At 37.9% G+C, this 13216-nt stretch overlaps 1 protein-coding gene across 2 annotated transcripts in view; it reads left to right on the forward strand.

Moving 5' to 3' along the window:
• Ctnna3 (catenin alpha 3) overlaps positions 1-13216 on the forward strand; it is a 1475129-nt gene that overhangs the window by 1338684 nt on the left and 123229 nt on the right. For both annotated transcript variants that reach the window (XM_021205680.2, XM_029542317.1), the window contains exon 15: positions 10696-10877. In XM_021205680.2, coding sequence (XP_021061339.1) covers positions 10696-10877 — 182 coding nt within the window. The remainder of the gene's footprint in view (positions 1-10695; positions 10878-13216) is intronic.

Raw genomic sequence — 13216 nt, forward strand, 5'->3', positions numbered from 1 at the left:
ATTACAATCCAATCTGTGTTCAATCTCCCCATTTGTAGCCCAAATGTGTTTTGTAGATTTTATATTTTCCTGACACTTAAGTACAAACTATCTTCACATAAAACTTTTCTATGTAAACAAAAATACTTGAGTACTTGAGAAGCCATTGTACTAAGTGGAAGAGGACTTCTTGATCTTTAAGGATATAATTTCTATGGTTGTAATATGTGGATATTATTATATTTCATACCATTATTGTTTATACTGTATACTTATATTAATAGAATTCTAATTCTGAGTTTCATAGATAGGAGGCTATAAAGTCATGTGATGTCCATAGGAATTAAGTGTCCAGAAAAAGGTTTATAGCTAAGGAAAACAAAAAGTAGTCAAAAGAGAATTGTTCATATGTGAAATTAGATGTCACATGTTCACCTATCCTCAGTAATATTTTAAGACCATTTGCCTTCTCTAGGACAAAGTTACTCAGTTGTCCTATATATGAAACACATGTGTGCCTTGGGGAGAGTGAGTGAGAACTTAGCATTTCTGCAATCTCTGTTGTTATGGGACTCACTCAGTTCTACTTTGGTCTGTGCCTGTGTGATGGAACAAATGAATAGTGAACCACCTCCCACCCAAGGATATTTTTAAGTATTTAAGGCTAGCTAAATATTTTACGTGTAATAATGGAAAGCACCACTTACCAAAGATCTTCATACTAATAGTTCTATTGTATTTATTCACACATATACCATTCATCCAAATAAAATTCATGTATGAGTTTACTTTTGCTCAATATACTGAAGATCAGGATGGTTAAGTTCCTGGCTGTATGACGCATGTCTGTCAGCATTTGAAGTTGGGTGAAGATCCACGTGAAATTCCCTACACTTTTCCTATTATGCCATTTTCCTTAGCTTTCATTTTAAAATGATTCATTTGTTTACTAACCATTTGTTGATGTGTGTGTTGGTTTTTGGAGGTGTGCACGTTTCTATATGCACAAGGATGCCACAAGATAGCATAGGATGCTTTGGAGCCAGAGTAATAAGCATTTTGGAAGCATTTGGCTTGACAGGTAGTGCTGGGATCTGAACGTGAGTCTTCCTGATAGTACAGTAAGCACACAAACTGGTAAGCCGTCTTCCAGCTTTTTCCTCATCATCCTGAACAGGAAATAAAATAATTCAGCAGATCAATATTTTATACAGAAATAATGACCTTCATGAGCTTAATGAAGACTAGACTAGCAAAGTAGACAGGAAAATAGCAGCAGAGAAGCAAGTTTGAAATCCTACTGGGTTTAAAGGGTTGACTTAGAGTACAGGATAAGCCCCAAAGAAAGCATAAGCCACAATATCACAGACATATTCTTCTTTAGGTATTAGATTGTTGTTCTTCAAAATTGGAAATTGAAATCATGGTCACACGTATTTGGGCTGAACCACTGAGCTATTCTTTCAGCATCATCCAAATTTATTTGTAATTGCTTTTATTTAAATACAGGGTCTTATTAAGTTAGCTAGGCTGGCTTTGAACTTCCTCTATAGCCTAGGGCTGGCTAGATCTGTGAACTTCCCTTTTTGGCCTCTCAAGACACTAGGATTATTCTGCCAGGAATATGATAGGTGGTAGACATTCCTACTATAAATCCCCAAACATATTATTTATCATCAATAATGCTCCTACTTTCAGAGAACTTATACTCTCGGGAAGTATATAAAATATTGAAACAATAAAAAATAGGTTGTGGCCATTTGTTAAAGGTGGTCCCGTTTTCAAAGACTTTACTCTAGGAAGTAGTATTTTTTTGTATTCCCAAATGATTAGACTAAAACAAGGAACACCATAAATTTCTACAACAAGAATTGGTACGGTAGTCTAAATCCTACATAGACCAGAAACTAAAGAAAATGCTATGTACTGTTTGAACTAGAACTAGAGAAATGATTAGCCTAACAAAGATAAAAGAATAACAAGAAAAATAAATGGATATACCTTATGATACTTACATGCAACAAAAATCATTACTTTGCTAGAAGTTACAAAGCGTGAAAATAAAAAAGAATAAATAACATAAAGGTTATTAATTTCCCTGTGACACCCCAGCTCGACATCTATAGATGCAGAAGAATTACAAGCACTTCTGTAGCTAAAGAAGGAACCAATGATACTCATTACACATTAAAGACAAACTGGAACATCTTCAAAAGATGTATTGAGAAACACAAAACAACCGTTGTCTGTTTACACAGTGGAGCTCAGTCCTGTTTACATAGTGAGCACCATCCAGTTTATATCATGGAGCTCCACTCTGTTATCAATGAAGTATCTGCCTATTGTTACAATGGGATGCCATTCAGCTAACTGAATTACACAGTGCCCTATTTACACAGTGGCATATCCTATGTGCAAGTCAACCAACAAAACATAAATGTGTTCATCACTTAAGTTGCAGGTCAGACATGAATTCAAGAATTATAAATCCATAGCCATTTAAATACAAATACTCATAAACTGGGAGCTCATTCAATAAAGACACGTAAAGGCTTACACTATATCAGTGATATGTTTTATTTGATTTTGATGATAGGTTCATAGGTGTGTTTTTCTTTCTTTCTTTTTTTTTGTTTGTTTTTAATTATCTTTTTAGATATTTTCTTCATTTACATTTCAAATGCTATACCGAATGTCCCCTATACCCTCCCCCACCCTTGCCCACTCACTCCCACTTCTTGGCCCTGGCGCTCCCCTGTAAGGGGTCTCTCTTCCCAACGATGGCTGACTAGGCCATCTTCTGCTGTATATGCAGCTAGAGACACAGGCTCTGACACCCAACCATCTTTATTGGAAAAAGTATCTATAGACCCCTTTAAGAACCTGATGAAACCTGTGGGCTCTCTTGTCAGAAAAAGGTATGGACATTGCATTAAAGGATGCCTTTAGGAAGAGAGCCAATAGATGAGAAAAGTAAAGAACAGAAAAGATAAATAATATGTCTAAAATGCCAACACTCAATCCAGCAAAGCTTGAATTGCTTAGATCTTCAGATTGGGGATGGGGTGGGAATAGTGCCTTATCTTCCTCTTTATGCTGTTGTTTCTTATATTGAGAGCTCAACTATTGTTAAAATTTGGAAAGAGGGCTTGGTGCTAGAGTGGTTGAGGTTTAAAGGCTGGAGAGATGGCTTTGTGGTTAAGAACATTGACTGTCCTTCCAGAGGTACTGGGTTTGATTCTCAGAACCTATGTGGCTGCTCAACTATCATCTATAACTCCTGCTCCAGAGGATCTCATTCGTGTCTTCTTCTGGCCTCCAAGGGCACCAGGAATACATGTAGTACACATAAAGGCAAACCACTCTTACATGTGCAAATGTTGGGGGCAGATGAAGTCATTTGAGAGGAAACAAGAGATTGGTCAGAAGCATTCCCACACCCTGAAAGGGAAACTGCATTTCCTGCTACCTGCTGGACGGAAAGCTGATGGTGGCTCTCTGCCCAGACCCTGGAGACATCTTGCCCAAGATCACACACCTGAGCAGCCACATCCATTGACTAATCATTGCAGGAGGGTGAAGTTCCATTCCTTTATTCTACCCTCCATGTTCTTCCCACTCAAGGCAGCTGGGAATGGCCGTCCCAACTCCAGAGCACCTCATGGGACTGACTGAAGCCCTTGTTGCAACTTAATTGCTGTTCAACTTTTTGCTCAGGTATTTATCCATTATTTTTGTGACATCAGGGATTGAGCCAAGGGCTCCACATACATGCTAGACATAGGTGTTTTTCAATTGAGAAAAAAAATTCCAGAGAAATAGTCACCCCAGGGAAGAACATACCAACTGGTTATCTCATATCACATGCACACTGCTGAAACACAGTAAGAGTAAAATTATATTATACCGGACAGGGTATATATATATATATATATATATATATATATATATATATAAAATATACTTATACATCCTTAATTTATGTATTTTTAACAATTATAACATTTTATATATTAATTATATTATATAGTTATAATTATATTATATAGTCATGTATAATCATATAATTATATTATATGTAGCTATACCATATAATTCTTATACTTATATACAACATATATAACGTATATTATAAATTATATATTTACATATAAATATATAATATATTACATACATTTATGCTATTGCAATTAGTAAAAAATGAGAGCATGAATTTGAAAAAGAGCACAGAAAGATATATGCAAAGATTCGAAGGATGAAAGAGAAAGGGAGAGTTATAATTATATTAAAACAGCAAAACATAAAATAAATAATTAAAAAATAACTCCAATCATACATTCACAGCCTAAATATTTTTCTGTTTTAGAATATTACTACATAAACAGTGAAGATCTTCAGTTATTTATTTTGTACAGAGACATAGATAGGTGCCAAGAACCAACCTTGACTTGGAGAGGGGCTCTTAGAAAGGGTTGTTGGGTAGCAGTGAAAAGAATGACTTGAAGTCAAATTGTAGGTCCAAGCTTTATTTTTAGAGATGGGAAGTGCAAGCACAGACAATAAGAAAGCTGGGTAGGACCCTACCCTGAAATTATCATTGCTATCATGCCTATTCCTAAGCCTAAACTTCCTCTTTCCCAGGCTGACCTTGAATTCAGGAATCTGCTTGCCTTTGCAAGCATACACAAAAATACAAACACAAACAAAAAGACTTAGCTGGGTGGGATCTTGCCCTGGGATCACCACTCCCTAAATCTCTTTATCTCCTTCCTTAGCATCTTCCTGACAAGTGCAGTTGCCTCTGTTCTCTTAGATCTGTGAAGCACCTTATATAATTCATATTGCATCCTTGTATAACATGCATCATATTAAACAGTTGAGAAGTTATATATTTTTGAATTCATGTGCTCAGTGTTCTTTCCCACAGCCTTGAGAGTTGTCCTGAAGGTCCCAGCACTTACTATTTTGCTGAGACATTATACACGGCTCTTGCCTGTTAGACTTGTGCTGTCTCTGATTATCATGGAGTCATTAACCTTGGCAGAGAGGACATTCCTCAAAGGAGGAACATGAAAACATGTGCACCATAATACAAGCAAACCCCATGCCCTGCTGGCTGTGTTCTAGGGGCAGGAATGATGTCATGCCATCCCTTTCATGGCCAGACCAGACCGGGCAGATGAGGTTTGTTTGTTTTTATTTTTGTTTTTTAATATAACAAATTATACAATTGAATTAACATTCAAATGAAAGAGGAAATTAATAGAGGATATATAGAATAAGATGGATACACAATGACATGTGACAGGTGGACATGGGCAGGATTTGTCCTGAGCAGAGCAGAATAATAGAGACAATCAAGAGTTGCTTATCATGAGTTTTCTAGCTAGTGTGGAAAACTTATTTTCAGGAGCATCAGTTAAAACTGTAGTTCTGTTTGACTACATTTGCTTGGCCTTATTCTGTAACTAGATGGGTCTTGAATGGGAAAGACTCAACGCAGTCTAGGAAGGAAGATGAAGACATTGGAGAGGGAAAATTAATTCTGATAAATACCAGTGTGCTTGAGAATATCTCCAAAGACAGTGTGGGTGTTTTGGTGCATTTTAGATGATACTGATCATGTTCATTGGCATGGCAATAGAGCAAGATTTCCTGGCTACATGTTATGGTTTGAACCCTGGTTCAAACATTGCCTGACACAAGACTCTTTACCAAACTGTTCAGTCTCCTGGAGATCCTTATTTTCCCCATGTGCAAATTGGGATAATCCTAGTACTTACCTTATTGGGCTTTTAGAAAGATAGAATCTCAGACTAATAAATGGTACCTAGAGAGAATTTGGCACAAGTTTCAGACAGATATTTTTATTGTCTTTGGTTTTAAGTTTCTAAATCAATGAATACATAATACAATATCATTCATGTGGCAGGAATCCCATAGAGCTATTATATCAGCATTCTGTTTTTTAGATATTGAGCCTAGACATGTAGATTCCTGGCTATTATATATCAGCGTTTCTACTTAACTGTATTTGTCTTAAGCTTCATTCTTTTTTTTCTTTCTTTCTTTCTTTTTTTTTTTTTTTTTTTTTNTATCAGCGTTTCTACTTAACTGTATTTGTCTTAAAATTCAATTTTTTTTTTTTTTTTTTTTTTTTTTTTTTTTTTTTTTTTTTTTGGTTTGGGTTTTTATTAGATATTTTCTTTATTTCAAATATTATCTCCCTTCCAAGTTTCCCCTCCAAAAATCCTCTATCCCTTCTCCCACCACCACCCACAAACCCACCCACTCCTGTTTCCTGACCCTGGCATTCCCCTATACTGGGACTTAGAACCTTCACAGGACCAAGGGCCTCTCCTCCCATTGATGACCAACTAGGCCATCCTCTGCTACATATGCAGCTAGAGCCATGAGTCCCACCATATGTTTTCTTTGATTGGTAGTTTAGCTCCTGGAAGCTCTGGGGTTGCTCGTTAGTTCATATTGTTGTTCCTCCTATGGGACTGCAAACCCCTTCAGCTCCTTCAGTCCTTTCCTTCTTCATTGGGGACCCTGTGTTCTGTCCAATGGATGGCTGTGAGCATCCATTTCTGTATTTGTCAGGCTCAGCCAGAGCCTCTCAGGAGACAGCTATGTCAGTCTCCTGTCAGCAAGCTCTTGTTGGCATCCACAATAGTGTCTGGTTTTGGTGGTTGTTTATGGGATGGATTTCTTGCTTCTTTCCATATCTTGTACAAAATAATTGAAAAAGCCATTTTTATTTGGAATCCTCAATATCTAGTCTTCTCTTGGGTTTTACTTTAAAATTCTCTCAGTGACTAAAATTGATTGATGGCATTTAATAAATTATTCATAGATCCACTTAAACCCTTCAGTGAAGGTGTCAGGCTGTAATTTAATGTTTCATGACTGTTGCTGTCCTGTGCAAAGTAAGACTGGAATCCTCTAGAACTTTCAGGTTGACAAACTCTTGCCCAACTTCTGACCCCGTCCCCTTGCCAGAGCTGAAAACCCTTTGATTGTAACTTGCCATGTGAGCTGAGAGCGTGTTGAATATAGCCAGTGACTTTCCTCTCTGTGTTCCTTTTCATTGCTGTGTTGTCCAATGATCCAATGGGCTCCCTCAAGAGGAGGATGGAACTTGTCATTGTCATTTCAATCCTGGGGAAATTTATGCAAGGGGATTAAGGACTTCCTGGGGCTCTCATAGAAGGTCAGTGCCATTCCTAGGACCAGGACCTGGAATACCCTAGACCACATCAACATTTTTACTTTACTTTGTCCTTAGTGGATGGATTTCCATAACATTCTGCTGTAGACTTCAGCATTGTGGATTCCATTGGTTATCAGTATCTCATTGCTACATTTGCTACAGTGAAACACATGGCTAAAAGTCACCTGGGAAGGAAAGGGTTTATTTCATCCTGTGCTTACTGGGAAGAGCCTATCAGGGAGGCATGTCAGGGCACAAACTCAGGCGGGGCCAAAACCTAGAGGCAGGTACTGAAGCAGAGACCATGGAGGAGTTCTGCATTACTGGCTTGCTCTTTATGGACTGTGTAGTCTGCTGTCTTATGCAAATCAGGACCACCTGCTCACGGGGCACTAGATCCTCCCACATCAATCATTAATCAGAAAAATATCTCACAGATTTGGAGGCATTTTCTCAATTGAAAGTCCCTCTTCCCAAGTGACTTGAGCTTGTGTCAAGTGACCAAATGATGATGACGATGATGACGATGACTATGATGATGAAAATGAAGATGAAAATAATGATGATGATGATAAAAATGATGATGATGATGATGATAACTTTTAAAACCCAGCACAGCCAGAAATACACATTCATTACTTCCCAGATGTAGGATGTACAAAGATGCTTCAGTTAAACATTCAAGTACAGTTATTAGTCCTTGAATGTAAAAACATTTTTATGAGTGGAGAAAAATAATGACCAAATCTTCAAGATGCAGAGAACCTATTTCTATTTCCAAGCTCGTTTAACGGGTTGATAGCTTACAATTTACTTAACACACTCGCGTATTACTTTTGATTCCAGAAGTAGTGAGCTGTGTCTTCATTTATGTGCCTTGCCATATGCCAGGGGCAGTAAAGGCTGCTCTGCTTTTAAACTCTGCATAGGACACATTTCCTAAGAGAGGAAGAAAGAAAAAAAAATATTTTCAGTTGCTAAGAAAAAGAAGTTGCATAGCTCACTAATTAAAAATGTAGCCTTTGGGCTAGAGAGATGGTTCAGTGACTAAGAGCAGGCACTGTACCTGAGGAAAACACATGCTTGGTTTCTGTTACCCCAGCTCCATTGGGACTTTCATCTCTGGTGCTCCCAGCTGCTCATATGCTCATAAACTCTCCTCCTTCTCCTCCTCCTCCTCCTCCTCCTCCTTCTTCTTCTTCTTCTTCTTCTTCTTCTTCTTCTTCTTTTCTCTCTCTCTCTCTCTCTCTCTCTCTCTCTCTCTCTCTCTCTCCTCTCTCTCTCTNTCTCTCTCTCACACACACACACATACACACATACATGCACACACACATGCACACACACACAATTTAAAGTAAAATAAAAATTTTAAACGCTAGCCTCAGGAAGCTTAACCTTAGCCTTCAAAGAAAATGAAATGAGAAATGATAATGTGCTAGAAATATTAATATAAATCAGTAAGTTTTCTTTGAATAGGAAATATATGTCAGTTTTGAGCAGTTAATATGTGTCAGGTTTATGCTAAGGAATCTAAGAGAAACCTCACATTAGAAAGCCTTGCTGAAGAGCATATGCCCCAGTACAGGGGAATGCCAGGGCCAGGAAGCAGGAGTGGGTGTGTTGGGGAGCAGGGCAGGGGGTGGTGGTGGTGGAGAGTATATGGGGCTTTAGGGATAGCATTTGAAATGTAAATGAAGAAAATATCTAATAATAAAATGGGGAAAAAACAAAAGAAAGCCTGGTTGGTTGTTTTTGCTTCACTAGAAACCAGGAAAGGCATTCTAATCCTGAGTGCTTTATTGACACCGTGTTGAGATTCTAAATGACAAACAGTGCACAGATTCTTTGATTTATATTTTTGTTTATATTTTGTACTTGCCATTATTTCAACTTTTTAAAAAGAGATGTGCTCTCTTGACATGTATCCCTGCATGGCCTGGAACTTGTTCTGTTCCAGGAAGCACTTAAACCACCCGAGATGTGCCTACCTCTGCCTTTTGAATGCTGTGATTAATCCAGCCTAATTTCTTTTCTTTAATACATCTAAGATTTTGCTATTATATAATATTGATTCACTGACTAATGTTTTATACTATTTTGAACTTAATATTCAGGAAATCACAAAGCTTTCTCATATTTCTTTCCTATCTATATATTTCCATTCAGTAGAAGCCAGAAATAATTACAGATATCACATGTTCTATATAAATAATCTAATGAGAAACTTCAACATGTATGTTTTGTCCTTTTCAAGCCACATTCTTTCCACATACTACTAAAAAATTTCTAAAATTCTAGTGTGTTAATATGTATATATGTATATATGTGATGTGTACATATCTATGTGTGTATGTGTATCTCTCTGTGTGAACACGCATATTTCTATGTATGCTTCCTTGTATGTGTGTGTGTATATGAGTGTGTTTGTGTGTATATCTGGGTGTCTATGTGTTTCTATTTAACTATGTGACTATGTGTGTATGAGTATGTGATTGCTGGGAGTAGACCCAGACCTAACTTGTTTCACAATATAACTGCAAAAAGCTTCATAAAATTTTATGGTCTTTAAATTATCAGTTCATTTTTACTCCTAGATTTCTTTTTTCTAATTCACAAATCCAGGCACTGAGGTTGAGAATTTGGTGGTGTCAGAGTTTACATGGGTTTTTGTTTTTTTTCTTTTTTTAACCAAAGCTTCATTTCACATGCAATGGGAAGATGCAATTTGCATGTTGTTATGAATGTAACATATTCACAGAGTGCTATCATGCCGAAGCAGATAATGTTTGCTGCTTGAGACCTCTAGACCTGGTATGTTAATGAGGAAGTTTGCCCTTCATAAATCCTTCCTGTAACCCTTATTCTTCCATGGAAATAGTGCATATGCTAACATGTATCTGAATACATGGCATATACAAATTATACATGCCATCTATGCATTTTATAATTATATGCTATAATTGTTTATGAATCTATATACAGTCTTTATTTAAGGAACAATTTATACATATATATATATATATATATATATATATGTGTGTGTATGCATAGATGCATAAATAGATGATAAACAAGTAGCCAATACCATTTCAAGTGAATTTTAACTATATCTTTTGAAGTGTCCTATTAATATAATTAAAAGTATAGGAAGTATATGCAGTTTTTAACAAATGTGATGCCTCAGATTCAATTTTAATTAATTTTAATTCTGGTATATTAGTAATTTGTGAAATTGCAGGCCATTTTATAGAGGAGAATTCAAATATCAGATACCATAGTGTACCTTCCTAATCTTAAAAGTAAAATTTGCAAGCAAATACTTAAAATTGTATAGCTTTTTATATTTGAATCAAGTGTGAAAATTTTGACTGGACAACTTTAAGCTCTAGGTACCTTGATTTTTACATGAAGTGTTTGTATAAATGTCCTGTCATGAGAACTTCTTCCTAAAGTGCTGCTCTGTATGGGAATGGTTTTAAAATTGAATTATCACATTTTAGGCCAAGATGACTCAACTGCCTGAGGCAGAAAAGGAAAAGATTGCCGAGCAAGTCGCCGACTTCAAGAAGGTGAAGAGCAAGCTGGACGCTGAGATTGAGATATGGGACGACACAAGCAATGACATCATCGTCCTCGCCAAGAAGATGTGCATGATCATGATGGAGATGACCGACTTCACGAGGTAAGTGCACGGGAGCGATGTTGTGTTAAGCAATGGATGTCAGTCACGTGGTTGCCACATCATTGAAATGTCCAAGTTTCTCTGAGTGGCAAGGAGAAACTCAAATATGGAATTAGGAATTACAAATGTACAATTCCAAAATAGTGGTAAAAATAGTACCATTTCTTATACAGCTGTTGCCTCATGCTCTCAGACCTTCATACACTGAGATTACATTGTATTATACTCTCACAGCTTGATACTCTGTAGCAGAGATTACAATGTATCAATCTAACACCTCCCTAACTGTCCACTGACATGGGTAAGGCATGTTCACTCTGATGCTCTTAGGGGAATAATTAATACCTACTGCTACCTCCTGGGGATTTGTGGCCAGTGGTATTCCTGAGATTGCGATTCAGAGTCTGTGAAACCCCCATGAACAATGATGGGTGTGAAGGAAGTATGGGGAAGCAACAGAAATGTTTTAAAATATTGGTGAGACTTTGTGATAGCACAACCTGACTGGCCCTGTACTCTGGTAGAGTCACCATGGCCGTGGGACCCTGTACATGTTCCCTGACAAATGAAGGGATGTCAGAGACCCCATCCCTTATTCCTGCCTGCAATACTGGGGCTCATATCCAGTGGCTACAGGATGGTCACTTAAAAAAATGAGACCTCCCCAGCAAGTAAACAGTTCTCAGAGCCTTGTTTCCTCCCTTCTCTGGTCCTAACCGACTGTGTCTTTTACCAGTATTATTTATTAGCCCCAGTTCATTGTGGAGGTGGGGGCGGGGACATAAAACTGTGTGAGAAATACTCCTGCTTGATGCTAAGAAGTTTGCAAAGACCTGACTTTATGAGGCTACCCACAGAGAGAAAAGGGGTCAGAAGACAAGAAGCAGAAGCCCAGACTCAACAAAATAAGGAGATAAAGGCAATTATGGAAGTTTGCGATGATGACCAAATATAAACAGGAATAATTTACTGAGCCCAAGGTCAATGACCCTGCTTCGCTTGCCCAAGATACCTTAGCATGGGATAGTGTTAAGCATGTGTCCTCGATGAGGAAGCCCTCTCTGTTACACTGTCCTATTCTGTGAGCACTCTAATGAAAGTTCTCATGCCTGTGTTGCTCTAAGTATGCTTCTATGGAAAGGCCTTTATCCCTTCATGAGCTGAAACCTACTTACTGGAATATTCCAGTGAATGGACACTTAACAGTTATGCTCGGTGCAACCAGTGACAGCAGTTCTATGTCAGGGGTTTGGGTCTTCCTAGGCAAAAAAAAACTTGCCTTGCTATTGAGTATGAGTTGAAAGGTAGACCATGAGTTATACGCACGTGCAAACTGAATCCTGATGGTGAGGAGACCCAGACCATGATACCAGAACACTTCTCCTAGGATGGGATTGCACTGTGTGGGACAGCCTTCCATAAGCATAAAATCTTTATGAGAACATGTCTTGCAGTTGCCTAGCAGTCTACACCCATCCTTTAGGGAAAAGGAGGTCATTAAGGGAATCAGAATGTGAAAAACAGGTTGCAAATGTCTTCACATAATTAACCAAAGAGCAGCAAGATGTGGAATGCCTCTCTTACCAGTTGCTAAAAAACACAAAGCCGAAACAAAATTCAGTCTTCATGCAAATACTGAAGTCACAGAACAGAAGACTACCCTACATGTAGGAAACTATTGTATCACAATGCACCACACACAAAAACAATGTTATGATGGAACAATGAGTAAATGTGATTTTAAATCATAATTAATTGGTAATGTATATTGCCTTTCAGGGTTAAGAGTGAAAAAGAGTTTTCAGATGTTAAACACAGGAAGTAGTAAATGGGATAACATAAAAATGCTGTTTCAATGGAAGGGTCTAAAGAAAATTAAAATGAAAAGATAACATGCTAAACATTTGTAACAAAGACTAGCTACAAGGTAGTACTTTTTATCTAAACGACAAAAGAGATGTATAAATCACTGTGGGGCAATGGGCTATGCACAGACAGTCTGGTCTCTAGTCCAGCTGAGGTCTGAAACCCAGGACCCAGTGATGATAATTCATCTACATGGGACAGAAGGAATTCTCTCATGTCTCCTGGAACCCTGGCTCCTATTGAAGTTCCCGCCCCCCTCAGCCCCCACAAGAGAAGCATGGTTAGTAGTCACATAGGCAATGTCCCAAGCTTTGAACCTTCAGGCTAAACTCCTCCCCAGTTACCTAGCAACAGTAAAGATAGCAGCTTACCTTAAGAGCAGCTGTTTGGCCCCTCCTCACTCTCTTGTTCTCCTGCTCTTTCTCCCCTTTCTCCTCTCCTCTCCTCTCCTCTCCTCTCCTCTCCTCTCCTCT

Source organism: Mus pahari, chromosome 9 (genome assembly GCF_900095145.1).
Source record: "Mus pahari chromosome 9, PAHARI_EIJ_v1.1, whole genome shotgun sequence".
In the NCBI taxonomy this organism is placed as follows: Eukaryota; Metazoa; Chordata; class Mammalia; order Rodentia; family Muridae; genus Mus; species Mus pahari.